The following is a 27,614-nucleotide window of genomic DNA, read 5'->3' as shown; positions in this document are numbered from 1 at the left end:
TAATAAATTGGCGGTTTAAAAAAGGTCCAGGTTTTTGCTGGCATACCTTAATTTTCACAAAACAACCCAATATTTTGACCAATTTTTGGGGGTTGCTTTGGCCAAGTGACCCAATATTTTGGTTTTAAAATAAAGTGCCCACTTTTTTGTGTTAGAGATGCCAACCAAATATTTGAAACTAAATAAGAACAATTTGGGGATATATATATATATATATAACCCAAAATGACCATTTAAAGGTATAAAAGTAACCCAATTTTTTGGGAGAGTTTTAACAAGCAGGCCAACATTTATGGTTTCAAACTAAATTTTGGTGGGTATGGTTTGTGCAAAACAACCAACTGTGATCCTTTGGTGGGAAAAAAGTGATCAATTTTTATATTGCTTAAGAAGCAACCCAACATTTTTAGTTTCAAACAAAATTACCCAATTATAGGGGGTTGTTTTCTACAAGCCAGCCCATTATGACTCAATGTTTTGTTTTTAAAACAAAGTGACTCCATTTTTTTGGATTGCATCTAAAAAAGTGACCTCATTTCTGTGTCTTTAAACAAAATTACTTTTTTTTTCGTTTTTGAAAAGAAACTGCCAATTTTTTTTAAAGAGCTAGTTTTCTGGGTTTTCTTAAAAACAACTGTACATTTAGGGTATTAAAATGAAAATAAACCTATTTTGGGGGTTACCTAAGAAAAATTACCCTATTGTTAAGGGAAGGACAGGTGGTGTAAAATCATTACAAATCGGTCAAATTATGTAATAAAATGGTCTACTATTGACCAAAATTGGGTCATTTTTTTGCCCCAACTGTTTTCAGAGTGCACTTTAACTTTGCGCAAATAATTGCATTATGCATTCAATGCCATTTTTTTCATCAATTGTGGTAGCTCATCCTATGTCACTTGCTTTGCCAAAAGCAGATTTTGTTTCAAGAAACCTCACAGCATAAATGGTTCTTGGAACTCTGGAGCATTGCGACAGTCAAAATGTGATTCAGGCTGGCGCTGAACTGCTGTTGGGGATAAAGGAATTTCATCGCCGGGCGGAAATTTTCCTACAATCCGATGTATTCATCGACAAGTCAATGGCAAGAGAATGATAACAAAAAAATATAAATATAATGTATATATATCAGGAGTCACTAAAATTGTGCCCAATGGCACAAGGTTCCCCACTAAAATACACGAATAGCCACAGACCGGTCCTAAAAATAGGCCAGCATTAATGGGTTATTGCAATTTTCTAGGAAATTGGATTTCTAACTGGCATGATAAATCATTGGAATACATGATAAATTCTTCTAAAATATGTTTTTAAATATTCTGTACATTAATCACTAAATCACCTCATACAAGGCAGATGTTTTAGTGGTTGAGCCAATTCTAACAGTGCTTCTAATATTCTAATAATTTCAGCCATGTAGTAACATGATGATAACATATTAATAACAAGTTGCTATTTAAGAAATTAATATCAAACTAGTTGTTCTTCGCCCTAATCAGTAGCTATACAAGTAACTCTCAGCTTCAAAAAAGGTTGGTGACCACTGCTTGACGTCTGTATAATTGGAATATTAAAATAATTAAATGTTCTTTTCACTAGACTTCAACCGTACCCTTACCAGTCAGGGACTTAATTTATTATTTCAAGCTTTAATCAGAGTGTGGCTGGTACGTAATTAAGACCTCAGCTGCTAAGCTGCTTATCTTTGTTTTCCTTTAATCGCAAATTATTTTTTTACCATTTTCTTGGGGTTTTTTGTACAGGTGACACATTGTTTCAAATGGCTGAAGTTCACAGACAGATCCAGGTGCAGCTGGAAGACGTGGTAAGACGACGGCAAAGTGTGAAATTAATGACACACAACCCAACACTTTGGCTCTTTTTCTACAGCTGAAGTTGTTTCATTCTGAGCTGCTGGCCCAGCTGGAACAGAAGCTAGAACTGGACATCAAATACCTTACGGTAATTCAACGCGGAGGCATTGTTCAACAATACCGTCTCATGAGCATTGTCCTATTATGAAACGATCTTTTGAAAAAGAAAAAAATATATGTAAAAAGGCTGTATATCATGACAACAGATTTTTTTTCTGGAGCAAAATGTATCTGATCTGAGATCATACATCTTAGCATCATTTCTACATTTTTTTGTGACCAACGACAAAATATTTCCTAGGTTTTACATTTGGAAACATCATAATTTTTGTGATAATGTTATTAATTTATTGGCATGGTTTTATTATAAATGTTCAAATAAAACACACACAACCCGTTTTCTTTTCAAAATGTCCTTTTCGACAATTGCCTTTATATTTCAGATTACTCCTGCTGTCATTCAAATCCCAGGTTTGGGGCTTACCATGTAATTGGCTATCAAAACGAGCAGGAAGCCCAGACATTGCAAGATCAATCATTTGAGCGCTGAAAAACAGGGCCTGCAAAGTTTAGGGCCATGGATCAAGTATTTTTTTTAATAATAGTCCTGGTTGTCGATTGGCTGCGGTTATACACCTTTGTGAGGATAATGATTTGTGTGCCTTCAAAATTTCTTGATAATCGATTGCAAGCCTAGTTTCCATGATTGTTGTGTTTTTGCTTCTTGGGACCAATAGCAAATAAGTATAGTACAGAAAACTCAGTATTGTAACACCGACAAGAAAAGTCTTGACAAAGCAGACGAGATTCTGAACTGAATGAAGAGAAAGGCATAGTGGGAGGGTTAAGCCAATAGTGTACTGTATCTTTATTTTCATGATGCCGTGATGAACACCAATAGCAGGCCAGCATTTTATGACATTGACCAGACAGGCATGCAAAATAATGTGTTGTTAATCTCGTATGGAGGGAAAAAACACTGCAAATAGGGGCCAAAAAATATCTTGATCCACGATATAAGGTGAAATTGTCTTAAGAACATGGTTGTTTTATACCAGGGATCTACTGTATTACAAAAAGTATGATATCCTTAAACACAAAGGTATTAAATATTACATTATAATAATGAAGGCTTGAAAGAATAGTAGGTAGATATTTCATAATGATGACACCCTATTTTCAAAATGAATAACTATATTACATTATTCCCTGTTAGTTATCAAAGTATTTTTTTTCATAAATGTCATAATTATTTATTGTATTATGGCACTCTTGGTTTTCAAAACCGACAGGCCACACTGAAGAAGTATCAGACAGAGCGGCGCTCCAAAACTGATTCCATCGAGCGCTGCCAGGCCCAGTTGAAGAAGCTGCGCCGAAAGAGTTCGGGCAGCCGTCACCCCAACAAATACGGCGACCGAGAGATGCAGGCGAGTATGCCATTAACAAACAAACAGTTCTGGAAAATGAAATGAGCTCATGTCACAATCTGCATCAGCTGATTGTTTGGTACACAATGGCGAGCCTACTTACCTAATAGGGAAGTCAATGAGTTGGTGTTCCTTTGGGGGTAAAAGGTCAACAAAGGTTGGGCGGTTTGTTTGGGTTTATTTGTGAAACAGGAAGTGACTTCACATGTGTTATTCCTGGTTTGCGACAATGTGCCTGAAAGGTCACGTTTATTCCGTCCTCAGTTGGTGGAGGTGATGAGTCGGCGCCAAGTTGAGCTGGACACGCTGGTCGCCACGGGTTACAAGTCAGCGCTGACTGAGGAGAGGAGGCGATACTGCTTCCTAGTGGACCGGCAGTGCTGTGTGACCAAGTTGCTTATTAACTACCACTGCAAGGTGAAAATAACACTGACTTTTGATACTTTACCCCCAAAAATGAGATTTGCAGTGTCACTTTTTTTATGAATGTTCTAAACTCTTGAGTTGATACCAAAAAGTACTTTTGTTACTATTGATGGAGAATTACCAGTACCACACCAGGTATCATTTCTTGGGACAATTTTCGATTGCAGTATCAGCTGCCCTTTAGTTGGCTGGTTTACTAAAATGAAGTGAAAATTAGAGATGGAGCTGGATGAGCAACAATACCTGGTATTGATATAGGGCTGATACTAGATCATTTGGTGCGGTTCCAGCTATTGGTTTTTGCTCCAGTTGCATGCTTGGTTCATTTATTTATTTATCCATGTTATCATTTATTACGGATGCAAAGAGTTAAGGCACTTGTGGTTGTGCAAGCAGGATATATATATATATATTTTTTATATGTTATATTTTATAGGGCAGCTCACCTTGGGATGTTAACTCACAGGTATTTCTTATGACCAGTAACATTTTACATTTCACCCAAAATACAAGATATGCAGTGGCGCTTTTTTCTTATTGGTAGCGCAAGTTCTGAACTCTTGAGTTGCCGTATATACCAAGCATTAACAAGTACTTTTTATGCTACTGGAGGGGAAGTACAGACACCAGTGCCAATACCACACCAGGTGTCACTACTTGCAAATATACTTGATACTACTATTAAAAAGGAAGCAGGCTTCATACGGGTGCTTAAACTCTTGGAAAATGCTTGACCTCTAATGCTGTGTTATCAAGGTCAGGAATATACTTACATTTTGTGAGAAGTGCTTGAAAACGTTTGAAATTCCTGCCATGTTTCTCAGCAGTCTGACTCGACAGACCATGCATTGAAAGAGGGAAAAAAATAATTATAAAGTCGGTTTTAACAGATTACAGTGCTTTTTATGGCGTTGTCATGTGAAGCGTCATCGCCCCCTACAAGTGCATTAGGAAAGGTACATCAAAACAGGTAAATCACATCAAGATGCCGGGAGGTTGCAGTTTTAATGAACGTTGGCTAGAAAACGATAAACACAAAACGCGGAACAAATCCACACACAGCGTGTCACCAAGTGTGCACAAAAAGATCCAGGTCTTCACAAAGGGAGCAATGTTCCAACTAATCTTCCACAGGTTTGAGCGTTTACACAAGGTCTGTGAGCATTGCTTGAAATAAAGGTGGGCAACATCAATCACATTAAGTGTAGCAACCAAATCATTATCAAATATTTCTAAAACCCAAATTAAGATACATTTTGCAGAGTTTTGGCAATGCTAAATTATTTTTTCGCATTTTAATGAATTGACTAATGTACTATTGTAAAGGTTCTACGGCCCACAAACATCAGTTGTATTTACAACAATTTTTACACTTTTTGTTACATAATACGAACATTTTTGGGTATTTATAAAGTCTGTTGCACTACAGAACTGCATTTTATCTCACTTTTTAGTGGAACTACAATGTTTGCAACAAGATTGACATTGATATATTTGGAAATTATTTGAATGCAACACAATAATAATCAAAGTCCATTTTCTGGACTTTTTCCTTATTTTTCCTTGCTTTTTTTGTCTCCCTTCTGTTTAAAAAAGTCCTCTTTTTCTATACTTATTTTCTCATTTTGTCATAGCCTTTTACTTCTTTTTGTCTTTTTTTGTTCTTAACTTTCTTTTTTCTGAGCTTTTTACTTTTCTCATTTTTTGCAGTTTTTTTCCTTTCTCTTTCCCCTTTTGTCCTTTTTTTTCTTCTCCATTTGTTTTTTTTTTTCTTAGCTTCTTACTTCTTTTTCATTTTGATTTTTTTTTTTGCTTTATGTCCCCCCATTCCCCCTTTTTAAGTCATTTTCTGCATAATGGAGTCTTGGCCTTCCTATGAACAAAGTATTGTATTTTGTACTTTCTTGTTATTTTTTACTTTTCAACCCTGTTGCAACAAACATCACCGAACAAAATGAACAAATGACCTTCAATAAAAAGAAAAAAGATGGCCAAAATCTTTTAAGGGACCCGTCCCCGAAATAACTTTGGACACTTTTTCCATCAATCATTCAATTCCTTGTATCTGTGTGTGTGTGTGTGCCTGCAGGCAGTTACCTATTTTTTGGGTTTATTTATCAAAATGTTTTTGGAGGAGGGAAGTGAATTGAATTGTTTTGAACTACTGGTATTGGTATCATTGACCATTACATTAAAATTCCCAGACAAAGTTCATTGTTTTTTTTATTTATTTTTTTATAAATTTCTTTTTTTTTTTTAAATTTCTGAACAGGTGAGGGAGCTCTTATCCCAGAAACTGTCATCGTGGCAGCAGTCCTGCACTCAGCCCACAAAACTTCCAGAGCGGGCCCTTAACTTGTTTCGTCACACGCCGCCGCAAAGCTCCGGTGCTGCCGGAATCGCTGAGGTCCTCAGGCAAACCAAGCTTGGATGCTCCCAGTCAGATCAGGTCAGATCATGAAAGTATGCAGGACCAATCCTGCCATATGCACTGTAGAAATAAATGTATACATAAATAAATATCGACAATTATACACTGTATAAATAAATGAACACATAAAAAAAATCATGTAACACCTGTATGGATTACTGGTGAGAGGTAAGATCGGGCCTAAAATATTCAGCCCAACCCAACCAGAGTCGTTGGTATCTAAAAACCCAAACCCGCTCGATTAACTTGATTTGATAACTGAGCCTGAAATAAACCCGAATCTTTAAGTTGCCGCCTAAGTAAACGCAAAGCTTTACTTGCCGTACGTTCAGCGCTGAACTGTGCGTTTCAGCTGAACTACGCAGCTAGCTTGGGGTTTACCTGGGGCCCTCAAGTCCCTCAAGTCAAGTGTGCACTGCAAGCACAGCGCCAAAATGGACTGTTTGACGCCAAAGTGCGCATTTTGCCGCCGTGCAGCGAGCAAAAATGAAAGTGAAACTGAACAAAATGGCCCCAAAAAGCAAATCATATTCTGCAGATTTCAAGCTGCGAATAGTGAAATATTTGGCCAAAAAGCAGAAAGTTTAGAAAGCTTATAAGCGATTATTGGCAAGAAGAAGAAGGGACGTCTGAGGATATGGAGGCTCGTCTTTTACCCCAACACAGAGGGTAAAAATGTTTTGGGATGTACTTTATACTGGTAAATGCTATTTATTCATTTTGTAATTTAATTTGTCATTACTTCTGTTGTGTATCTGGTTCAGTATTTTATCATTTATTTCTTTATAAATTTTGGCTCGTATTTTGTTGTTTATTTTGTCACTACAAATTTTATTCAAATGCGGAGGCGGCCCATTTGTCTGAACTTTCCACCTATTGGTTGATGAAGGAAACTGCTAGTACACGATCAACCAATAGGTGAAAAGCTCAGCAAGTTTGACTAACCTTGACTAACAAAATACAAAACAACATACAGGAAGAAAATACATGATAAAATAAATGACAAAATGCATAAAAATATCAAAACATTGCATTTATTAAATATATTTAGGCATTAGATTATTTAGATTAGATTCTTCGTAAGTTGCTTCCGTGCTGTTTTTGTATGTTTAAGGTTTATATAAGTATGTTTAAGCCTTGTATAAGTAACCTGTTTTGTACTAAAAAAAATAAACATTTCATAAAATAATATGCGCTATAAAGTGAAATTAAACTTACTTTTGGGAGATGAGCTTCAATTATACACTTTTTTCTACATCTGGCAGGATTGGTCCCCCATATGAATGTACTGTAATACCTCACTACTTTGCAGTCTGTTTATTCCGGGTCAAAAAAATATTATTTTTTTTTTGTCGCTCACACCAGCTTTCAAATCCTTCCTCATGCAAGGAAATATGGAATTAGGCCTCAAAATTTTGCCAAGTGGTATGCTTTAGGCTTCCATAGTGTCTTATTTTAATGTGCTCTCTTCAGGTCCATTCTAAGCTACAACATCTAGTGTTGAATTATTTCACAATATCTCTTTTAAAGGTGGGGTGTGTCGTTTGGGATCTCCTTAAAAAGTTAAGGTTTAAATATTTTCTCTATTAAATATGGTTAAACAATGCCCAACTGAGTTCAAAGAGCCCTTATGCTTTTTCCCCACTGCGTCTATCTGCTTTTATTTTACTTTTATCAAAGCTCTTTGGGGCGAAACATATTAGTTTTGAGGAAAGGGGGGTGGGGGGTGCTGGAGAGTGACGTCATGCTTGTCCCTGTAGTTTTTTTTTTCCTGTCAGTGTAGCACAAAAATAGTAAAGGAAGAAACTGCTTCTGGTAGAGTCCAAACGCCAACCCAAAACCCCCAAAAAGATGAAAAAAGTTTATTTGAGCATGTAAGAAATGCCTGTATTTGAACACGCATCATCAATTAACTGACTGAGGCTGTGTTCATAATTGACTTTAATCATGACTTTAAGCTAGGAGATGATGGCTGAGAGTAATAAAGCTCCAAATCCTGAACAGCATGATATATTTTTTTAATTCTACCATCTTTTAGTGATTGCCAGATCATTTTGCTTCTTTCCCTCTTTTCAGTTTTTCTTTTTTTTTTTTTTACTGTATTTCTAACCAGTTATTCTGTGTTTTCTTATTTTTTGCAGTGTAAATACCTTGCTGTTGTTTTACAGAGGCTGTCAGTTCAAGAGGTGCCACCACTGTTGAATGGTGATCGTCCCCAACAGCAGCAGCAACAGGCCTCCTCATCCTCCCAAAGCGACGCCTGCCCACAGGAATCTCCTCAAACCTTCCGCCCCCTGTCCAACACCAGCGGCTCATCCAGGGGGGCGTCCCCTCAGCACAGCCGCTCCCCACTTGGCGCCAGTGCGGTAGGCCCACCGGCTGACGGCAGCACCAGTGGCAGCGCCAGCCCGGCCGCCTCCACCCCCACGGGCGGGGCGACCCAGCCTCCTTCCCTCCTTATGGCTGCCAACACTAGTAATCTGTCACCAAGCCTCATCCCCTCCACTGTCATGTCCCTCAGCAAGGTTTCCCCGGCTGGAAGCTCTTCTCAGGGTGTCACTGTTGCCATCCCGCACGGGGCACCACACAGTGCCCCGCACAGCCCTCCACTACCCCACAGCGCCCCCATGTCAAGGGCCATGACCCCGGTACAGCTGTTGCACCAACAGGTGGGGCCGGGAGGGAACAACACTCTGCCGAGCGCCCACCCTTGGTTGATGAAGAGCGCAGAGATGTGTGCCACCGCCACTCTGCCGCTGCCGAAGAGACCTGGCACTGAAATGAGAATGGGTGGATTTCAAGGTGATTTTGTGGGCAGAAGGTTGTTTTGTTTTTGTATGGTCACCAGGCAGACAATCACAAAACTATTTGACCTTCAACAGTAATATTACACCCTCCAAGGTTACATTATAACATAAAAACAAAGGACAAAGTTTTAGCCATACCAGACGCTTGCTGGCTTTATGCTGAGTAGAAGGGTTATAATGTTTTCAGAATTTTCAGTACACATGACCAAAATTCTGGAAAAAAAACTTTGGGCCATTGACAGATCATCTCATCTCATCAGCTGCACCGGTTATCCTCAGTAGGGTCGCGGGGGTGCTGGAGCCCATGCCAGCTATCTTCGGGCAGTGGGCAGGGGACACCCTGAACCGGTTGCCAGCCATTCGCAGTGCACACAGGGACAGACAACTCACTCTCTCATTCACACCTTGGGACAATTTGAACCAGCCAATTAATCTAACATGCATGTTTTTGGAATGTGGGAGGAAACCGGAGTGCCCGAAAGAAACCCACGCAGGCACGGGGCGAACATACAAACTCCACACAGTAAGGTTTGATCCCATGACCTCAGAACTGTGCAGCACACGCGCTAACCACTGCGTTGCCATGCGGCACACATACTTAAATGTGATTTTTAATATTTTTTTTTATTACCTATTTTAACAATAATTTTACTGAAATAGAATAAAAATACTCCTTATGAGCAACATTTTATTTTTATTTGAAGTATTGTTTTTCATTATTTTAAGAAATATTTTATTGGAATCAGAAAGAATGCATCTTTTAAGCAAATGTTTTTTTCATTTTAAACAGTTTTCTAATTGTATTTATTGTCCTTTTGATATTTTTGTACACAAAAAATACAATGAGCAAAATGTAATTTTTGAGAAATATATTATTTTCTTATTTACTAAGATTATTTTTTAGTAAAATAAGAAGAAAGTTATTGTTAAAAAACAACATTATACTCATTAACACATTAAAATATTTTCTTGTTTTATTTAAAAAAATATTTTTCATAAAACGAGATGCTTAAAATTTCCAAATTGGTGTTTTAAATTTAATAATTTGGGTTGTTGTTGTTTTTTTTGTAAAATATGAAAAATATATATTACTTAAAGATCTAAATAATCTGCCAGTGACACCTAATGCAATGCAACTGTATTATTTCCAATTTAGTTTGTGAGTAACTTTAATAGCCAGTTTATTGGTTTTCGTTAGCACTGCTATCTTGTCATTGATGCTAAAAAGGCACCATTTTAAAATATGCAATTATATAAATTCTCAACCGTGAAGTAGTTTGTCAATTTTTTTTCTTCCTTCTCTTCTGGATCCAGGCTCCAGGATGCTGCCTCTTTCGGGGCCCATTCGGGTGGAGGCCATTTTCACCCACTCGCCGAGCACTTTGGAAGGCGGAGGAGGAGGTGGGGTAGGCGGTGCTTCTTTGCTGCATTTCCTACCTGGCGACTGCATCAGTCTGCTGATTTCTGAGCCAAGGGACGGTTGGCACTACGGGCAGAATGACCGTACAGGAAGGTAGGATTCCAGACAGACATCAAAGATGGAAAGGGAGATTTTTTTCACATTCTTATTAAATGTAATAATAATTTCACAGATCATTTTCACCAAAGAGATGTGCCTACTTCATTATTTTCTAAAAAAACTTGCATTAAAATAAGTACTCAGTACTTGAGATATTTTCAAACAAATATTGTTACAAAAATATTAATTGAGAACTTGTTTTTGATTGTGTCTCATCAAGCCTCCTCTCTAAATATATTGGTCAAATAGAGACTGAAAAAACTTTAAGTTATTCATTTACACCCCATTTTCTGGTTAACAGTCCGGTTATAATTCAGAAACCAGCCCATTTTATTTCACGCATCATGTTTGTTTCCTTTCAAAATATCCCAAAATGAGTGACAAGGTAGTTTATTTTTTTTGTTTTGTTTTGTTTTGACTCACAATATTGTTTGTGTTTCCTGTAGAACAACTCCGAAAAATGATAAACTCGACTAAAAATTAATTGATTGATTTAGTAATTAATCAAACAAACAAATAAGACAAAGGAAAAAAATCTTTGACTTTCATTCAGCTTTCTTTCCAACACTTTTATTCAAAATATTGTTATTATAATTATTATAATAAATATACATACAATCTATGTCTTCCCAACGAATTTGTGAAGATCGTAAATACTGTTGGATGGTTTTATACTCTAACATTTTGAACGTATATATAAACATTTCGTTTCTTTTGTGGAATATAACTTAAAACATTTGATTCAAATTGACCCAAGTTGTGGCTTGGTCCAATTTTCATCCAAATGAAATTATTTTTGACACGGTACTCACCAACTTGAACTGCACTCAAAGTGTAGACTAAAACTCGGACACTTGGCCAAACCCCTAAAGATGTACATAGAGCACTTGATTACAACAGTAATCTCAGCCATTTACTAACAGCCTTCGTACAGTGTTTGGAAATCCTTGAAAAATCTAGAATTTGAATGTTGTGTTTCGAAATATCAGAGTGTTTGAATTTTGGGTGAAGTGCCTGTAAATGCTTGAAATTGTTGCTCAATAAGTCTTGATAATTATGTCAACACTGCTCTCTGGTGGCTTTGCTTTGCTATCGCATTTCTTCTTCTTAGCAGCTGACATTAGTTTGTATGTCATTGTCTTATGAAACATCTTCGCACCCTACGGGTTGCCCCCAAGAAGACAGGTGCATGCAACATCAAAACAGGGCACTATAAAATGTGTATGAGTGCGTGGATTAAGTATCAATTATGGACATTTATGATGGGCCATGCAAATGAGAGTAGCGGTTCCCTGGTGGTTAGATTTAAAAAAATCGCAAATGTAAATCACAGATACATTTTTGGCTCTGCAAAATACATGATCCGTACCAGATTTCTTTCTTTTAATGGTACGGGACAAATTGAAAATATGGCTTTGAATGTCCCTTAAAAGGGCTTGAATTTGGCCATAAAAAGGTGTACAAACACTACTGCTACTACTGCACACTTAAATATTGTGCACATTCTTTGCTGTAACATATGATAGCTTTTTACCATTTATCTACTATTATTTATTTATTTATTGCCTTTGACAGGAAAGGCTGGTTCCCTTTCTCATATACTCAGCCACAACACAGCAGGATGGATCACCTGGAGCGACGAGTCAGTCTTGACCATACACCCAAAAGGTACCTTGACGATTTGTATTGATACCGTCGGTCACTGGCAACAACATTAGGTACACCTGAACAGCTTAATGTCCTACAATAGACCAGTTTAGCTTTAATGCATTTAGGGAGCTATTTATTCTAACAATGGATGCAGGTGTTCCTAATGAAGTGTCTGGAGTGAAAATATAGCAATGACCTGCTGATTTGTGTGTGTGCATTTGCTTTTCTTCCCTCAGCAGCTCCTTTTACCTCTCCAAGGCCAACAGCACGAGTATGAGCCAACTGGACCAGCTGGTGTCACCCACCCTCACCCCGGATTCGGAGGAGGAGCGCTCCTTCCCACCGCAGCGGATCAGCACCTTCCGGCCACGCCCATACAGCATGGCCGACACCAACAAGGTTAGATCAACCTCAAATTCGAATCCTTAAAAGGATTCACAAATTCTAAAATAATACAAAATGTGAGAAAATAGTACATGTTTTTCGCATCATATCTATCTATCTATCTATATAATATATGTCATTGGAATATTTCAATTATTATCTGAGATAATGCATTTTGAAGACTCGTCTTTGACTTCCTGAGCTCTGACGTCTTCCAAAGCACACCAGCACCCTAGCAAGCCAGTCACCCGATTGGTTTAAATGTTGTTTAGCCTGAGAAGTTTTGAGTGTTTTAAGTTTTGATGATTTAGTGACAAATGCCTAGGCGTTGTGTCGCAGATGGGTGCAGCAGTGGTACAACAAAGGTCGAGCAGCCGAAATGAGGCAAACTGCCAAAAATAACACACACCGAGATAACGGGGTTGAACAAGCCAGGATACAACAGGCTAGCCGGCAGCCATAGAGGACAACCTGGGACCGATCGGCAGGAAAAAATGGGAGGCTGGCTGACCTAAAACATGATGAGCCAGGATAACCGCAAGTCATAGCAGCAACAAACCAGTCAGTAGAAAAAACAATGATCACGGCAGGCTAGCCAGCTAGCCCACTGCTACAGGGCTAACCTATGCCAACCAAAACTGGAAGACCCTGGCTCCCCGCACGAAAACTGGGAGCTATCTGGACAATATTTTATCAATTGCAAAAACACGAGAGATGTCACGGATACCTAAAAGGAACGCATGCCGTACACAACAGCAGGTAAACTGACCCTTTGATAATTAACTTGGACAAAACAGTCAGAAGTCTCCCAGCGACACGATAAGCAAAGTTCCAATTACTCCAAGCTGATATGAGCACTATACATTCGCTGATTACTACAATCGCTGTCTGTTTTCAACGGAACGTGCCATTTATTTTGGTTCTCGTCGTCTTCTGGTGACGTCCCAGCTCTGGGATATAAGAGATCAAATGGTCTACTTTGAAAATTCCTCGAGATCCATGGCATGTTGAATATTTTGGAAAATATCGGCACGATTGCGGGGAGGAACACTCCTCGTTCTGTGACAAATTACATTTAAAAAAGGGGCCCTTTTCATTTTTTTAAAAATGGTTATCTTTGATCTGTTGCAGATCTGCGCGCAGTTGGCCTCCTCACCACCATCTCCAACAAGGTGTTTGTTAACTTGATTCTTTTTTTGTGCAATTAAATCTCATTTTCATCTTTTTATCTTTTCAAATGCAAAATAATATCACAGTTTAGTTGAAATGTTTTTTTCTCGTTCAAATTTGGAATAATGAAGTTGAATTGAATTTCTTTGCTGTCATTGATTCCAAGTTAGGGAACATTGTTTGCCAGGAGCTTAGACATGGCACTCCAGGATAAACGTACATTAAAAATGTAAGTAAAAAATAGGAGAAATGAATGTCAGGAAAAATACTCAAAACAATTTTCAAGTAAATACTGTCCTAGGTTGTAATAATCGTGCAGTTAAAACAATAGTGGATTGTAACAATAGTGCAATTATAAGTAGTAGGACATTTAGCAACAACAAAAATTCCCAAATAAGATATTTTTCACCATTTTGTGCACTTGTTTAGGCTATTGATTGCCCTTGGGAAGAAACTATTTCTGAGCCTGTTTGTGCTCGTTTGAAGGGACCTTTAGTGCCTAACAGAGAGGGCAACTAACTGGTCAAAGAGGTGGTGGCCAGGGTGAGAAAAGTCCTTTATAATATTGGTGGCTCTGCTGCGGTATCGCAATGTCCTCCGGACGGGGCAGACAGCCAGTGATGTTGTTGATGTTAATGATTTTAAATGTTTCAAAATGATTTACTTTTTGCATGTTTACGAAGTCATGTTTATTTGTGACGCCCTTAATCACAAGAAGTCTCAAAGGGCTGCACAGACCACAGACTAACAGACTATTATTACACCATCCCGTGATCGAAAACCTACATGAGGGCAAGAAAAAAACTCAAAAACCTCAACATGAGGAAAATGAAGAAACCTCAAGAAGGAACCTCACATGGTAATCCCCCTTTGGGGTAAAAACCAAAAACAAACAAAAAAATGAGATAGCCATTTGACATGACAGCCACAATATTCATACTAATTAGCGTTGGATTTAATTGGACCAAACATAATCAAAACGTTTCATAAATATGTGGCAGTTTCTTAAATTCCATTTTTTCTTTCCAGGAGTAACCCGTTTGCCCACGTGCGCCTCCGAAGAACGGTCACTAACGACCGCTCAGCCCCGATCATCGAGTGACCTTGTCTATTTTTGAGGGCAAAGGGCATCACTTCAGTGGTACTTGATATTTTTCCAGTCATTTAACTGTATTCGGTTACTTTCTTTGGGGGTTTTCTAAAAAGTGGTTGAGAAAAAGCGATATACAGTGATACCTTGGTGTACACAACTATAATCTGTTCTGTGTTGGACCACTACATTTTTATTTCGAACGAAGTAAGGCTATTTACTTTGGTACGGTTTTAAAATACTGAAGATATTAATAAAATTAGACCCAAATAAACCTAAATAAACAAATAGCCAAAATATGAACAAAAATGTGTACCTAAACACCAATAATTATTTAAATGTGTGGATAATAAAGATAAAACATAATAGAGATAAGGGGAGGGGAATGCTTCACCTCCGACACCTTTTCGGTGCAGTCAGTTGGAAACTATCTGCTGGTCTCTTGTTAAAGAATACTTTTCACATTTCTACACAAATACAAAACCCTTAATAATACATAATTCAGTTTTTCCCATTATGTTGTTTATTTCGATATGTATGTACCTATACAAAAAAAATTCAATGTGTTAATAAATATTAAACATAAAAATAAAGCTAATATTATAAAACAATTAAAAAGCATTTTCTGTAGCATTTAGCAGCGGTTCGGTGGCAGAAACCTTTCCAACATTCTTGTATTTCACAATGATTTACGTTTTTATTGTTTTTAGTTTTACTTTTTTTCCTACCTCTTATCATTATTTGCAGCAATAAAACACACTAACTCACAACATATTCCCAACACGTTGCCAGCCTGATGATTTCTTTTTAGAAATGATGCTACCTGAGTAGCATAGACGGCTGCTCGTTTCACTCAGCTATGTTCCAGTTCTGATTTTTTTGTTCGAATAACAAAGCAAAAATGTTTTGTTTTGTTTAACACAGTGATTTATCCGAATATAAAGTCATCTAAATATCGAGGTATCACTGTATAATTTAGTGTAGAAAGTGATAATACAGTATTCCAAACGATTTTTTTGTTTGCTGTATATGATCCATCTGCTGTAGTCTACCTTTAGATTTCCTTCTATTCACTGAAGTGCTTTTCGCTGAACTGAATTTAGGGACTGGCTCCTATTTTTAGTCAAGTTTGGTGCCTTGGGAATCTGTTCCGAAGGTTGGTTTGAAAATCCAATTGTCATTCGAGGTTTCCTATCGGGTTTTCATTGTTTTTATTTTTTGTGTGCTCTGCTTTTAGATGTTGCAAATATTTTTGACATGTTTAGGCCAGTCATCAACAAAAACGCTGCTGATTTGACATTTCAGATCACTGGTCCTGTTTTTTGTGGCCCACCATGATTTTCAGTGGCCCATGCCAGGTAGATACTGTCTCATAAAATGAGAATATTGTGATAAAGTTCTTTTTTTTCTGTAATGCAATTTAAAAAAAATCAGACATTCTCGATTGATTACGAATCAACTGAAATATTGAAAGCTTTTATTATTTACAGCATATTAGCATACCTTTTTCATGACATTTTGATTATTTTGAGATGGGATATAGGTTTTTGCGATAATCAGAAATACTAAAACAATAAAAAGCTTGCAATATTTCACTTGATTTATAATGACTTTATAATGTTTTTGAATGCAGAGTTCCCATGGATCCTTGAAAAGTCTTAAAAGGCATTGAATTCATTATTCTAAAAATAAGGCCTAGATTGGCATTAAAGAGTCTTAAATCCTATTTTTAAAAGTCTTAAAATGTGAACACCTTAATAAGATGTTTATTTGTTAGAACAAAAAAATGTTAAAATTTACTAATTGTCCTTTTTTAATACTTCACCGATTTACTTTTGAGGCATCATCGCGTGACCACGATAACTAAACTATCAAACCGGTGATGTGCTTTCAGTCGGGTCTTTGAGAGCAGACCCATGTCTAAGGTTTACCCACAATACACATAGCAACTTTGGACAGAGACGTTTACTTTGAACCGTGGGAAATTATAAATTTAATGAAGTGGTTGTCCATCGAGCGTTTTTCGCCATGGCTAAAAGCTGTGCCAGGTCATGTATATGAGGCACGATGTGTTGTGTGCAAGTAATATTCGTGGTTTTTTTTTTGTTTAGTTTCCTTCAATTGTTTTTTGTCAACTTGGTCTTAAATTTAAAGGCTTTAAAAAAAGTCGGAAAAGTCTTGAACTTTACTTACCTTAAGCTGTAGGAACCCTGGTATAGCATTACAAAAAATAAAGACCTTTATCACAATATTCTCATTGTCTGAGACAATCCTGTAAATGTCAAGTTTTTTTGTATGATAATACTTCTTACTTTTTGCGGTTTATGGACGTCTGATTTCTGTACCAATCCACTGCAGGTCTTTGTTACTCATAGCTGTCAATAGCAGAGAAAGGGTTTGATTCTCTAACAAAAAAAAGTCAGCTCACTGTTATTTGCTTTTCTATGAGATTCGGTTGAGTTGATGTTTAGTGCATGGTTGATTTCAGTCTTGTGGGCTACATCCACCCAATACATACATATATATATATATATATATATATATATATATAGTTGTTTGCTTGTTTTTGTGTGTAAAAGTTACAGAAACTTACTAAATTTCAAAGATTATTTCTAGGTATGCGACCATTAAACAAAAGGTATACAAGTTTAAAAAATGTCGTTTTTTTATAACCCTTAAAATGTTTTATTCTATGAAACAATGAATGTAAAACTGTACCCAATGGCATTCATATTTAGAGAATGCAAACAAGGGTTGTGGACACCCTGGATGCTTATTTCATTTTTTTCTGTAGGAAGAAGAAAGTTAAGGAGGTTTTAAGAAAAGTCTTTTTTTTATCTATGGAAAGTAATCAAAACACCCAATCTCCAAAATAAAGATAGTCATCAAAATGGCAGGCTCGATCAGAATATCATAAAGCAGGGGTCACCAACAGCTGAGTAGCCAGCAGACCAGTTCTGAATATAGCTTACCAGTGATGAGTCTTTGTGATCTCTAGAAAATTCAATGACCTATTCTAATATAATTCATTGTTTAGGTTAAGAAAATGAATATTTTGAAATATTTGAAAATTTGCTCTCGGCAGGAAAAAAAAAGTTGGTGACCCCGTCATAGAATATTGGATGGATAAGTGCAGAAGAAAGTTCACGGGAAAGTTGATGATAGCCAAGGAAGCGTATTGATAGGGAAACGAGGCGTTAAAATGTAAATAGTGTTGAAGTTCAGATTGTCCATATGATTTAAATAAGGTGACAAATTAGATGCTTTTACATTTGCATAATTTGTGAAAAAACATGTACTATGTTGTATTTTCATTTAGGTAGTAGGACATTTGTGATCTATTACAGAATTGTTGGTTTCAACAGGAGTCACCAACGTCTCCCGCGGGCACCAGGTAGCCCCCTAAGAACACCTGAGTAGCCTGCAGGCTGGTTCCGAAAACAGCTCATTGGGAATGAGTCATTGTGATTTTCTAGGAAATTTGTATCTGGCATGTTTCAGTGGTTACCCCTGATTGTAATTACAATATTGTAATCACATGATTGGGTCTATTTTAGAAATGCATATCAAACTGGTAACCCATCCTGAAAATACATAATAGTTCTCAGCTGGAAGAAGGTTGGTGGCCACTGGTTTAAAATTTGAAACTTAATTTCATAATAACACATCAAGGTAATACAACAATTACGAAGGATGTCCTGAAATGTAATGTAGATGCATGAATAACATACATTCACTTCCACAGAGAGGCCATTTTGCATTCAATTAAAGTGAAATAACATTATGCATTACCTGCGTGCACTAAGATTCTATGTGGCTGCAGTTTCCTAACATGAATGTTGACATAATGTGAAATAAAGAAAAATCTGTTCCCGTTTTCATTTTGTGTTGTTCAATGTTGAGAATGTCTTTGTTCCCAGTTCATATTTGATTCGGACTTGTAATCAGCTTTGTCAAAACCCTCGATGAATAAGGGTGATGTTGAAACTTGTGATCTCCTTAAAAAGTGTGTGGGGGAGATCTAAATTCATTGTTTTGTAACCCTATTTTTCAGCCAGTAATCTCACCATCAAATGCATGGATTTATATATTTTATTGTGAGATATTGACAAATAAGTGAACATAATAGGAAACCCAGAATGTGAAATCAAAGATTCTTCAACCACTGCAGCCTGTCTCCCCGATGCTCGCACGGGTGCACAGGGACATCGGGCAAGTTGCCGTCATCTCGCACGGGGACTAAAACAGAAAATAAAGGGAGATTAGAGTTCATCTGATTCGATTTGGCTGAAAGAAAAGATACAGTAGGCCCTCAGGATATGATGTCCCTCCCTAACGTTTTAACTTTAAGGTGTGGAAGAAGATGGGGGTTTTTATGACCCCTCCTTAAATCATTATGGCTGTAGAAAAACGCAGTGCATATGACACCTTAAGTCTTTAACGGTGGTGTTGGTAAATTCAAAATATTCTACCTGTTGACGCCATCTTTTGGCTGAAATCATTGTTCTTTTTGTTGCACGTGCAAGTATATGAAATTCTTAGATGTGCTTGAATAAACTTTTCCTTTTGGGTAGGCATTTCGATTTTTCACCATTTTCATTGTACAATTAAAGAAAACAACACCTCAAACTACCCACCCAACCTTTAAATTGCCTGCTATTTGTCAAGGTCAGATAAAATACTGGTATGCTATTGCCTGAATTACCTCCCACAATGCCTTTCGTGGTCTCTTCAGTTCAAATCAAAATTGATACAGCATATAAATTGCAACTGTATAAAAACATCCAGTGTACAATAAGAACATAAAATCCCCTCCAGTTTAATACATTTCATAAACCCCATTAAAAAAATAATTGCATTGGGTACTTCAATCTCAAATTCATCTTTTATCTGAAGCACAAATGTCCTAAATAAAAACAGCGAGTTAATGCTTAAATACTTCTGCAGGGGGTTGCATATTTATTCTACCCTTGCATGGCCAAACTATACTTCCTTAATAGTAAATATTCATAAAATAACACTTGCATGTATAGTGACTAGACTTTCTTACGGAAACCAAAAACTTGGAAAGTTAGTACAATTTTATTTTCTATTTTTGTACAGTATTTACAAGCCATGGGTCCCAAGGTTATCAGTGATGCTGAAGGGAGAAGCAAAAGCAAAACCATGAGAATGCAGCTTGTGATTATCAAAAAAATACGAAGAAGGACCACACCTTGTTAAGGAACCGTTTTTGGGGGGAAAAGGAGGTGTTTTGAGCTAGGAAATCTTCTATGAGCATAACAATCTACATAGGAAGTTTTCATTTAAATCCGCCGTCTCCTCTGCATCCACCCGCTACTCCACTTGACCAGCTCAATTGACGTCATACCAAAGGTAAATTACATTTTCCTTTAATTGTATATTTACACTAGTTTTAATGTAATTGTACACATGTGTATTACATAAAAGTAGTACTAAATATTTTTCATAGTATTTTTATTATTTCAATGTATCTGGAGGTACTGGGGTGACAGAATTGCAATTTCACTTTGCAATCCCACGCAAAAGAATACTGTACAGTAAAACTACTCATGAGCGAGTTTGATATCACATCAACTTATGTCACACAAATACCTGGATAGGTGTATGGCGTGGCCTGGTTAATCATCGCCGAATACTTTGTGTATGGGCTTATTGCTGGGAGCACAAGACCTGACGAAAGAAGTACAAGTACTAAATGGTGAACGTTTTCACCAATATAGGACAAATGTCTTGCCAACATACCTGCTAATCCTATAGTACAGGAAACAAAGATAACAGGTTCCTTGTTCCAGGCGTTCTTTAGAAATGCTGCAACTCCTGTCCAATAAAGATATTATAATACATTTTTTCAATGGAGTACATTTCTATTACTATATGTTAATCAGCGAGAAGATAACATTAGCAAACATTAGCACTACACCCAAGGTCACGCTTAGGCTTTCAACTAGTGCAAACTTTAATTAATCCTAGACATAGGTGTACGCTCTAACTATTCAAACACGTTTTTGGGAATGAAATGAAGAATGTAAACGTTTAGTTTATCAAATTGCTATGTTGAAAGCAACAAAATGCATACACACCCGCCATCTTGGAGCGTAACGAGCGAACAGAAGAATCATGGGAAATGTAGTTGCTATGTTTCTGTGACGGAAAACTCACGAGCCCGCTGCATGTAAACAGTAGCGAGCGATGCAAATGTTTTGAGTGGTTTTGAATACCAATTCCAATACAAATATAGTGTTAAAGTTTAGACCATTTGAAATGGAAAATTTCAATTAATAACTATGTGTTTTAATGTGTTTACTACAATGGTTGCATCTTAACCACAAAGAGATCGAGATATCTCCGTTTTGAATGCGACTGGACTTGAAACTCCCTTGGTAAGGTGGGTTGTTTTTGCCAACAATCTTGTATTCTGTTCCTGAATTGTTAATATTTCATTACAATTTAGCCATTTATCACTATGTGTTAAAGAAACACCTCACTGACGGTAATGGGTGACCCATATTTAGCTTTGCGATAGCTAATTGTATTATTCACCTAAATTGCGTCACAGAACTCGTTCTACTATACAATCGAATTTAATATTCTAGATAATACATCCATCGATCTATTATCTTCAGCTCATCCAAGGTAGAGTCACGGAGGCAGTAGCATCTGTCGGCAAGCCCAGACCTCACTATCCCCAGCCACTTCGTCCATCTCGTCTGACAGTATCTCAAGGCCTTCCCAGGCCAGCCTAGACACGTAGTCTCTCCAGCATGTTGGGTCGTCCCCGGGGTTTTCTGCAGGTGAGACATGCCTGGAACACCTCTTGAAGAAGGCAACCAGGTGGCATCCTTATTAGATGCCCAAGCCACATCAGTGTGCTCCTTTCAGTGCGGAGGCGAAGCACTTCTACACTGAGTCCTGCAACTTATCCCTAAGGTAGAGCCCAGACACCCTGTGGAGGAAACTCATTTCATCCGCTTGTATTTGGGTTGTTTATCAGCCAAGGCCCACGTTTCATTACCACAGATGAGGGTAGGAATGTAGATTAAACAGTAGATCAAGAGCTTTGCCTTTCATTTCATCTCTTTCCTCAGCACTGTCTGTCAATCTCCTGTTCCATCCTACTCTCGCTCGTGAAAAATACCTTGAGAAACCTAAACCCCTCTACTTGGGGCAGGATCTCATCCCCGACCCAAAAAGAGCATGCCACCTTTTTACGCTCAGGAACCATAGTCTTGGACTTGGAGGTGCTGCTCTTCTTCCCGGCCCCTTTACACTCGGCTGCGAACCGCTCCAGTGAGAGAAGAAGATCACGGCTTGAGGAATCCAACAACACCACATTATCTGCAAAAAGTTGAGATGCAAGGATGAAGCTCCCATACTGGACCCCTTCCGTGCCATTGCTGCGCCTAGAAATTCTGTCCATAAAAGTTATGAATAGAATCTGTAATATAGGACAGCCTTGGTGGAGTCCAACTCCCACTGGAAACGAATAAGACTTACTGCTGGCTATGCGGACCAAACTCTGGCACGGATCTTACTGGACCAAACAGCCTGGATAAGAATGCCCGTTACCCCACACTCCAAAAGTAGCCCTCTCCAAGTCCACAAAACATATGTAGACCTGATGGGCAAACTCCCCTGTACCCTCCACGACCACGCAGAGTGAGTAGAGCTGGTCCACTGTTCCACAGCCTGGACGAACACCAAACTCCTCCTCCGGAATCCGAGAATTGATTTCCTGACGAATCTTCCTCTCCAGTACCTGCAGACAGACCTTACCAGGAATGCTAAGAAGTGTGATTCCCCTGTAGTTGGAACAAACTCGCTGATCCCCCTTCTAGAAAAGGGGTACCACCAACCCAGTCTGCCAGATGTATTGTCTCCGTTGTTCACGCGATGGTGCAGAGGTTTGTCAACCATGACACGCCTCTGCAACATCCAGAGCCTTGATGAACTCTGGGCAGATCTCGTCCACCTCTGGGGTGCATTAGACAATATTACTCAAATTTGATCTACCCATTTCAACTCGAATTCACTTTTAGAGTTTCAAGAAACCCCAAGCTCTGTAAGGATGAGCTCTCACCCAGCAAAAACTGGTTAAAAAAAATTACAAAGACACCAAAGATTAGTCCACAAATATATATGTTTTTATATATTATTTTCGAGATGTTAAAAAGACGACTTTTTAGGGGCTACTTTTTCCTATTTTAAACAAACTAAACACAACAACGATTATTTTGGTCTGCTTTGCATGGGCCGAAAATTAATCTAAGTTCATACGTTTGTTTTTTGACGAAACAATGTCTAAAATGGGCTTGGATCAGTGCCGATTCAGCCCATAATTCAACGTCCAAAAGACGTCCAATACTGGGTGTGGTTTTTTTTTTCCGTTTTTTTTTAATATATATAATTATTTTGTTTTCGTGTATATTTTTCTGTCTGACTCCAATCTTAGACAATGGAGGACTTTTCTGGTTTGGCTCTCCCACCTTTATTCGGGGGTCACATCCTGGAGGCAGAACTGGAGCCCGGTGGTGTGGAACTCGGACCTGGGGAGGTAAATATTTTTCCTCAAAGTTTACATGTCAAGTCAAGTCATGTTTATTTGTGACGCCCTTAATCACAAAGAGTCTCAAAGGGCTGCACAGATCAAAGATTATTGTAAGCTACAGACTATTATGACACCATCCCCTGATCTAAAACCTACACGAGGGCAAGAGAAAACTCAAAAACCTCAACGTGAGGAAAGTGAAGAAACCTTGAGAAGGGACAACACATGAGGTAATCCCTTTTCTAGGATGACCAGGCTGCAATGGATGTCGTAATATAAGGACACCAACGTGAAATATTGGTCATTCATATGCTATAGAATAGAAGTGTGTTTTAAACTTGGATTTAAACATTTCCACTGAGAACAAAAAGAATACAAAAACTCTAACGCAACTTTTATTAGCTCCTGCACAGTTCACACTATTGCAAAGGTGGCTTGTGGAATCCTCTGAGACTTTTTGTGATTAGGGCTGTACAAATAATGGACTAGATTTTCAAGACATTAAGACTAACATATTTCCTGAATGAACGTGCAGCAGTTTTTCCATTGACTGGAATTGATGGGTGTGCAGGTAGAATTGGGTCCTGCGGGTGATGAACTTTTGGAAAGTACCACTCCAGAAGACGAAGAGAGAAGAATCCTTGATAAGAGGAAATATCTGGCGCTGAACAGAAGATGCAAAGAGATTGAACAGGTCATTTTTGTTTTTATCTACCTTTTTTGGGGTCTCCCGTTTGTGTATTATCCACTCGATAGTCTTTACAGAAAACCTTCAAAGATTGACAATCATTTCAGTGGGCTACTTGGATAAACTGGGGACGCTGTCCCTCACTTGTCATTATGGGCATATCAAATTAAATACATTAAACGGTTATATTTATTTGTGTTAAATTTCCTTCTCATTAAACTTGAACATTTAACTTCGATTTATTTTGAATTTTCTTTTTCAAAATCACTGAATTTTTACAATGTATTATGAACTTTATGAATACAATTCGCCTATCATGTATTAGCAGATGCAGAGTGAGCCATGCATGCAGTTCTATTGTCTCGTGGCAGAGGGCGATAGTGAGACCAAGGATTCTGATTTGGTGCACACCTCAGCCCCAAACAATAGAAGTATTTATAGTATTAGCAAGCTAACAACTGGTCAATCCATATCATCGTTTTTCCTGTTGCATGGACTTTTTTTCATAATGGAACATTACCTATTTATTGGTCTTTATTTAAAAGGAGCAGCGCATATATTTCAGTATTAAGTTACGGTAACATATTACATAGTGTTTTCTTTGCTACAGTTAATCTATTTTCCTTGTTTTGCCCTGTCAATCAAATAATGAATACGATGTAGCTTTATTTATAAATCTGACTGTGCATCACCGTACGTCACTGGTGAATAGGCCATCCATGTAGCTCATATTGGAACAGAAAAATAAGTACCGATATAAACTTTTTTCCAATATAGGTGAATCACAAGATCCTCGGCCGCCTTCACCAAGTTCAAAGATTAACGCGGCGTATGAAGAAAGAAAGGCGGTAAGAAGTTTATCTACTTCCATTTAATCTTATCCTTATTACATTAGAGGCCATTTTTCCACTCATTTTCCATTACAGGTTCCTCATGAAGACCCTTGATGCTCATGGAGATGATTACAGGAATGCTCAGCTCACCATGCTGCTGGAGGTCAGCAAAAACGTGCCAAAATAAAACCTAAAATAAAATTAAAAAAAAAAAAAAAAGACTGCTTCATAACAAGTCCTGAAAAATCTGTTCCAGGATGAGTCTGGTGCACCGTCGGATGGGGCTGTCGGCGATGCGGAGGAGCGGATGAACGGCGTCTCTGGGGCCACCTCTTCTCCCTCCATTCACCATCCGCCAGGGCCAAAGAAAAGAAGACACTTGACGCTAAAGCAGGAGAAGGACAAAGACTTACAAGTGAGATTTGAAGTATTTGTTGGACCGTAATCCATTGTTTATTACATTTAACGGTGAACTAGAACCCTCTCAATAAACAAATATCCACAAAGGAAACCCCCACCTATTTTTAACACACAGGTGCTGTTCAAAGAACGGGAAATGAGGAGTAAACAGACATGACCTAAATTTGCTTTCTTTACTCCGTATCTCAGCAATAGTTTACTGGGGATAATGGATTGCAGCCAGAATAGTTCATTTCAGACGGGCCCCAATAGCACGTTTCAGCGGCCAGAACTGTATGAAAACCCCTCTGCTGACCCCTACTCTCAGCAATTGTCAGCCAGGGTTAATAGAACAGGGCTCCACTGGTGCTGTTTGTTTTAGATGGAACAAATGTAAAAAAAAAACAACAACATGAATGACACAAATTTGCTCTCTCAGCCCCTGCTCTCTACAATTGTTGACTTGGGATAATGGCTCATGGCCAAAACAGTGCAGTTCGATTGGCCAAAATGGCACAAATCAGCTGCCAGACCCGAAGAAAATGAATACTGCCAGCAATAGTTGACCAGGGATAATGGATTGCAGCCTCAACTGTGCATTTAATTTTAAATAGTTGGATCTACTGTATGTCGGCCCAAAAAATGCAGTTGATTTTAGGCAGCGATTACAGCGAAAAAAGACCCGCCAGGCACTACAAAAATGCACTCTGCCCATGCCCCGCTTTATAAAATTAGGGATAGGGGATCGCAACCACAACAATGCATTTCGATTTAGGCCATAATGTATTTTTCCGGTCCTCACTCTCAGCAATATGTTTATGGGGATAATGGAACTCAGCTGCATGAGCAGAGTTCATTCCAAGCGGAGATAACAGCAGAAAAAACTCCATCAGACTTGACAAAAGTGCACTATGCCGACCCCAGCTCAAAGCACAATGCAGTCAGGGATAATGAATTACGAGTGCTTCTCACTTTTGAGTGGACAAAAAGACAAAGGAGAGCTACCAGGCCCAACAAAAGGGAGCTTTGCCATTGACCGGTTCTAGTAAAATGTGTTTAGGGATAACGGTTCGCATCCGCATAAGTGCAGTTCACTTTTTGGTTGGCAGAACAGAAAAAAAGTGTCATTGTGGCCTGTGAAGTCCTTTGAGACATTTTGTTATACAAACAAATGTGACTTGACTTAACATACTTTATATATTGAAAAAATGTCTAGTTTTATATATTTTTTTCTTTTTTTCTCCAGAATGAAGCCGACATGTTGATGCTATCAGACTCGCAGTTTGGAGATTTGCCCAGTCCAACTTCACTATCGCATTGACAAAAAAACACAACTACAAACAATGTGGCCATATTCTCAGGAAAATAGGTTAGAGAACTGTCTCAATTGTGCAACAAACTTCATTGCATAATCATACTTTTTAACACGTTTTCAGTGACCTTCATGTTTTTTTTGCAGGTGTGATTAGTTAATGTGTGTGAACGTTTTGCAATAAATTTACGACAACGGCCTTTTTTTGGCATCGTTTTAAATGTCTTTTTAGAGGCGATATATAAGCGGTAACTAAATGTTTTGAGAGTACAACTTGCTTGTCACAAGGTTTTTGTTTTTTTTGTGTGTACCTGTAGCAGCACAACGGCCGGAAGCCATTTTAGCTTCGTGATGTTAGCAAGAGTTTCATGTTAGGAGAATCAATTCCAGATTTCTTGACCTATGAAGGCGGCATTAGCTCAGGAGGTAGAGCACTCGTCTTGGGATCAAGCGGTTGCAGGTTCAGTTCCCGGCTCCTCCGTGTTATATATCGAAGTGTCCTTGGGCATGACACTGAATCCCTAATGACCCCAATAAGCAGGTATGCGCCTTGCAAGGCTGACTCCCTATTGGTGTGTGAGTGTGTGTCTGAATGGGTTAGTGTGAAGCACGTTGTAAAGCCTTTTGGGAGGTCTTCATTGACTGGAAAAGCTCTATATAAATGCAGATCATTTACCATTTAGTTTATATGATAGTTCATGTATTTCTGCTAATCAATGAGATACCGTTTTTAGACATTTTTTGACCCACGAGGAAGCGTTACATCAGGGTTGAGCAACCTAAAATGTCGAAAGATTAAATTGAAAAAAAAACCTGAAATGTTTGGAGCTGCAAAAACTAAATAAATAAAACCCATTTGCCATTCACACTTTTCCTACAAGTTACTCATTTGATATAGATTCTAAATATTTTTATAGCTTTGAAAAACGTCAAAAATGGTTGTTCAGTATTTATCCTCCCAAGCTAACCAGATCTGAAATATCTATTTCCCTCCCTCTTCTTCTGTTTCCAAGCATTTATTAAAAACTCCTT

At 38.1% G+C, this 27,614-nt stretch overlaps 3 protein-coding genes across 7 annotated transcripts in view; 2 read left to right on the top strand and 1 right to left on the bottom strand.

Moving 5' to 3' along the window:
* Window positions 1–17,783, top strand: part of LOC148372311 (BAR/IMD domain-containing adapter protein 2) — a 37,328-nt gene extending 19,545 nt beyond the window's left edge. For all 3 annotated transcript variants that reach the window (XM_088326978.1, XM_088326977.1, XM_088326979.1), the window contains exons 9-19: window positions 1,764–1,825; window positions 1,891–1,962; window positions 3,167–3,304; window positions 3,569–3,721; window positions 6,003–6,179; window positions 8,330–8,963; window positions 10,283–10,481; window positions 12,063–12,155; window positions 12,374–12,536; window positions 13,653–13,693; window positions 14,721–17,783. In XM_088326978.1, coding sequence (XP_088183104.1) covers window positions 1,764–1,825; window positions 1,891–1,962; window positions 3,167–3,304; window positions 3,569–3,721; window positions 6,003–6,179; window positions 8,330–8,963; window positions 10,283–10,481; window positions 12,063–12,155; window positions 12,374–12,536; window positions 13,653–13,693; window positions 14,721–14,793 — 1,805 coding nt within the window. In that variant the 3' untranslated portion in view covers window positions 14,794–17,783. The remainder of the gene's footprint in view (window positions 1–1,763; window positions 1,826–1,890; window positions 1,963–3,166; window positions 3,305–3,568; window positions 3,722–6,002; window positions 6,180–8,329; window positions 8,964–10,282; window positions 10,482–12,062; window positions 12,156–12,373; window positions 12,537–13,652; window positions 13,694–14,720) is intronic.
* A 1,072-nt stretch (window positions 17,784–18,855) lies between these two features.
* On the bottom strand, window positions 18,856–20,953 carry ndufa3 (NADH:ubiquinone oxidoreductase subunit A3). The gene is made up of 4 exons (XM_088328025.1): window positions 20,886–20,953; window positions 20,548–20,622; window positions 20,398–20,475; window positions 18,856–19,020 (listed from the first exon to the last, which is right to left on the bottom strand). The coding sequence occupies exons 1-4, from the start codon at window positions 20,890–20,892 to the stop codon at window positions 18,929–18,931; spliced, it is 252 nt and encodes an 83-aa protein (XP_088184151.1). The 5' UTR covers window positions 20,893–20,953; the 3' UTR covers window positions 18,856–18,928.
* tfpt (TCF3 (E2A) fusion partner) lies at window positions 20,923–26,797 on the top strand. Of its 3 annotated transcripts, XM_088328023.1 has the most exons (8): window positions 20,923–21,190; window positions 23,255–23,356; window positions 23,922–24,044; window positions 24,816–24,886; window positions 24,965–25,034; window positions 25,128–25,286; window positions 26,517–26,639; window positions 26,730–26,797. In XM_088328023.1, exons 2-7 carry the CDS (start codon window positions 23,258–23,260, stop codon window positions 26,589–26,591), a joined length of 597 nt encoding a protein of 198 aa, XP_088184149.1. In that variant the 5' UTR covers window positions 20,923–21,190; window positions 23,255–23,257; the 3' UTR covers window positions 26,592–26,639; window positions 26,730–26,797. The 3 variants fall into 3 exon arrangements, with proteins under 3 accessions (XP_088184149.1, XP_088184150.1, XP_088184148.1); XM_088328024.1 differs by having other exon boundaries at window positions 20,923–21,185; window positions 26,517–26,797; XM_088328022.1 differs by having other exon boundaries at window positions 20,924–21,190; window positions 26,517–26,797.
* The last annotated feature ends 817 nt before the right edge of the window (window positions 26,798–27,614 follow it).

The sequence above is a fragment of the Urocampus carinirostris genome, chromosome 2, assembly GCF_059441175.1.
Source record: "Urocampus carinirostris isolate Australia breed hairy pipefish chromosome 2, RoL_Ucar_1.0, whole genome shotgun sequence".
NCBI classification, from domain to species: Eukaryota; Metazoa; Chordata; class Actinopteri; order Syngnathiformes; family Syngnathidae; genus Urocampus; species Urocampus carinirostris.
Note: the sequence above shows the minus strand (reverse complement) of the source record. Positions and strands in the feature narration are given on the sequence as shown.

What these genes read in the sequence shown, in the direction of transcription:
- tfpt (XM_088328024.1), top strand. Translation starts at nt 23,258, where the DNA reads ATGGAGGACTTTTCTGGTTTGGCTCTCCCACCTTTATTCGGGGGTCAC. An exon ending in GATGCAAAGAGATTGAACAG is followed by an intron (nt 24,045 to 24,815) that starts GTCATTTTTGTT and finishes TTTCCAATATAG; the next exon opens with GTGAATCACAAGATCCTCGG. An exon ending in AGCTCACCATGCTGCTGGAG is followed by an intron (nt 25,035 to 25,127) that starts GTCAGCAAAAAC and finishes AATCTGTTCCAG; the next exon opens with GATGAGTCTGGTGCACCGTC.
- ndufa3 (XM_088328025.1), bottom strand. An exon ending in CTGTACTATAGGATTAGCAG is followed by an intron (nt 20,476 to 20,547) that starts GTATGTTGGCAA and finishes TTCTTTCGTCAG; the next exon opens with GTCTTGTGCTCCCAGCAATA. An exon ending in CACGCCATACACCTATCCAG is followed by an intron (nt 19,021 to 20,397) that starts GTATTTGTGTGA and finishes TTTCTGTTTTAG; the next exon opens with TCCCCGTGCGAGATGACGGC.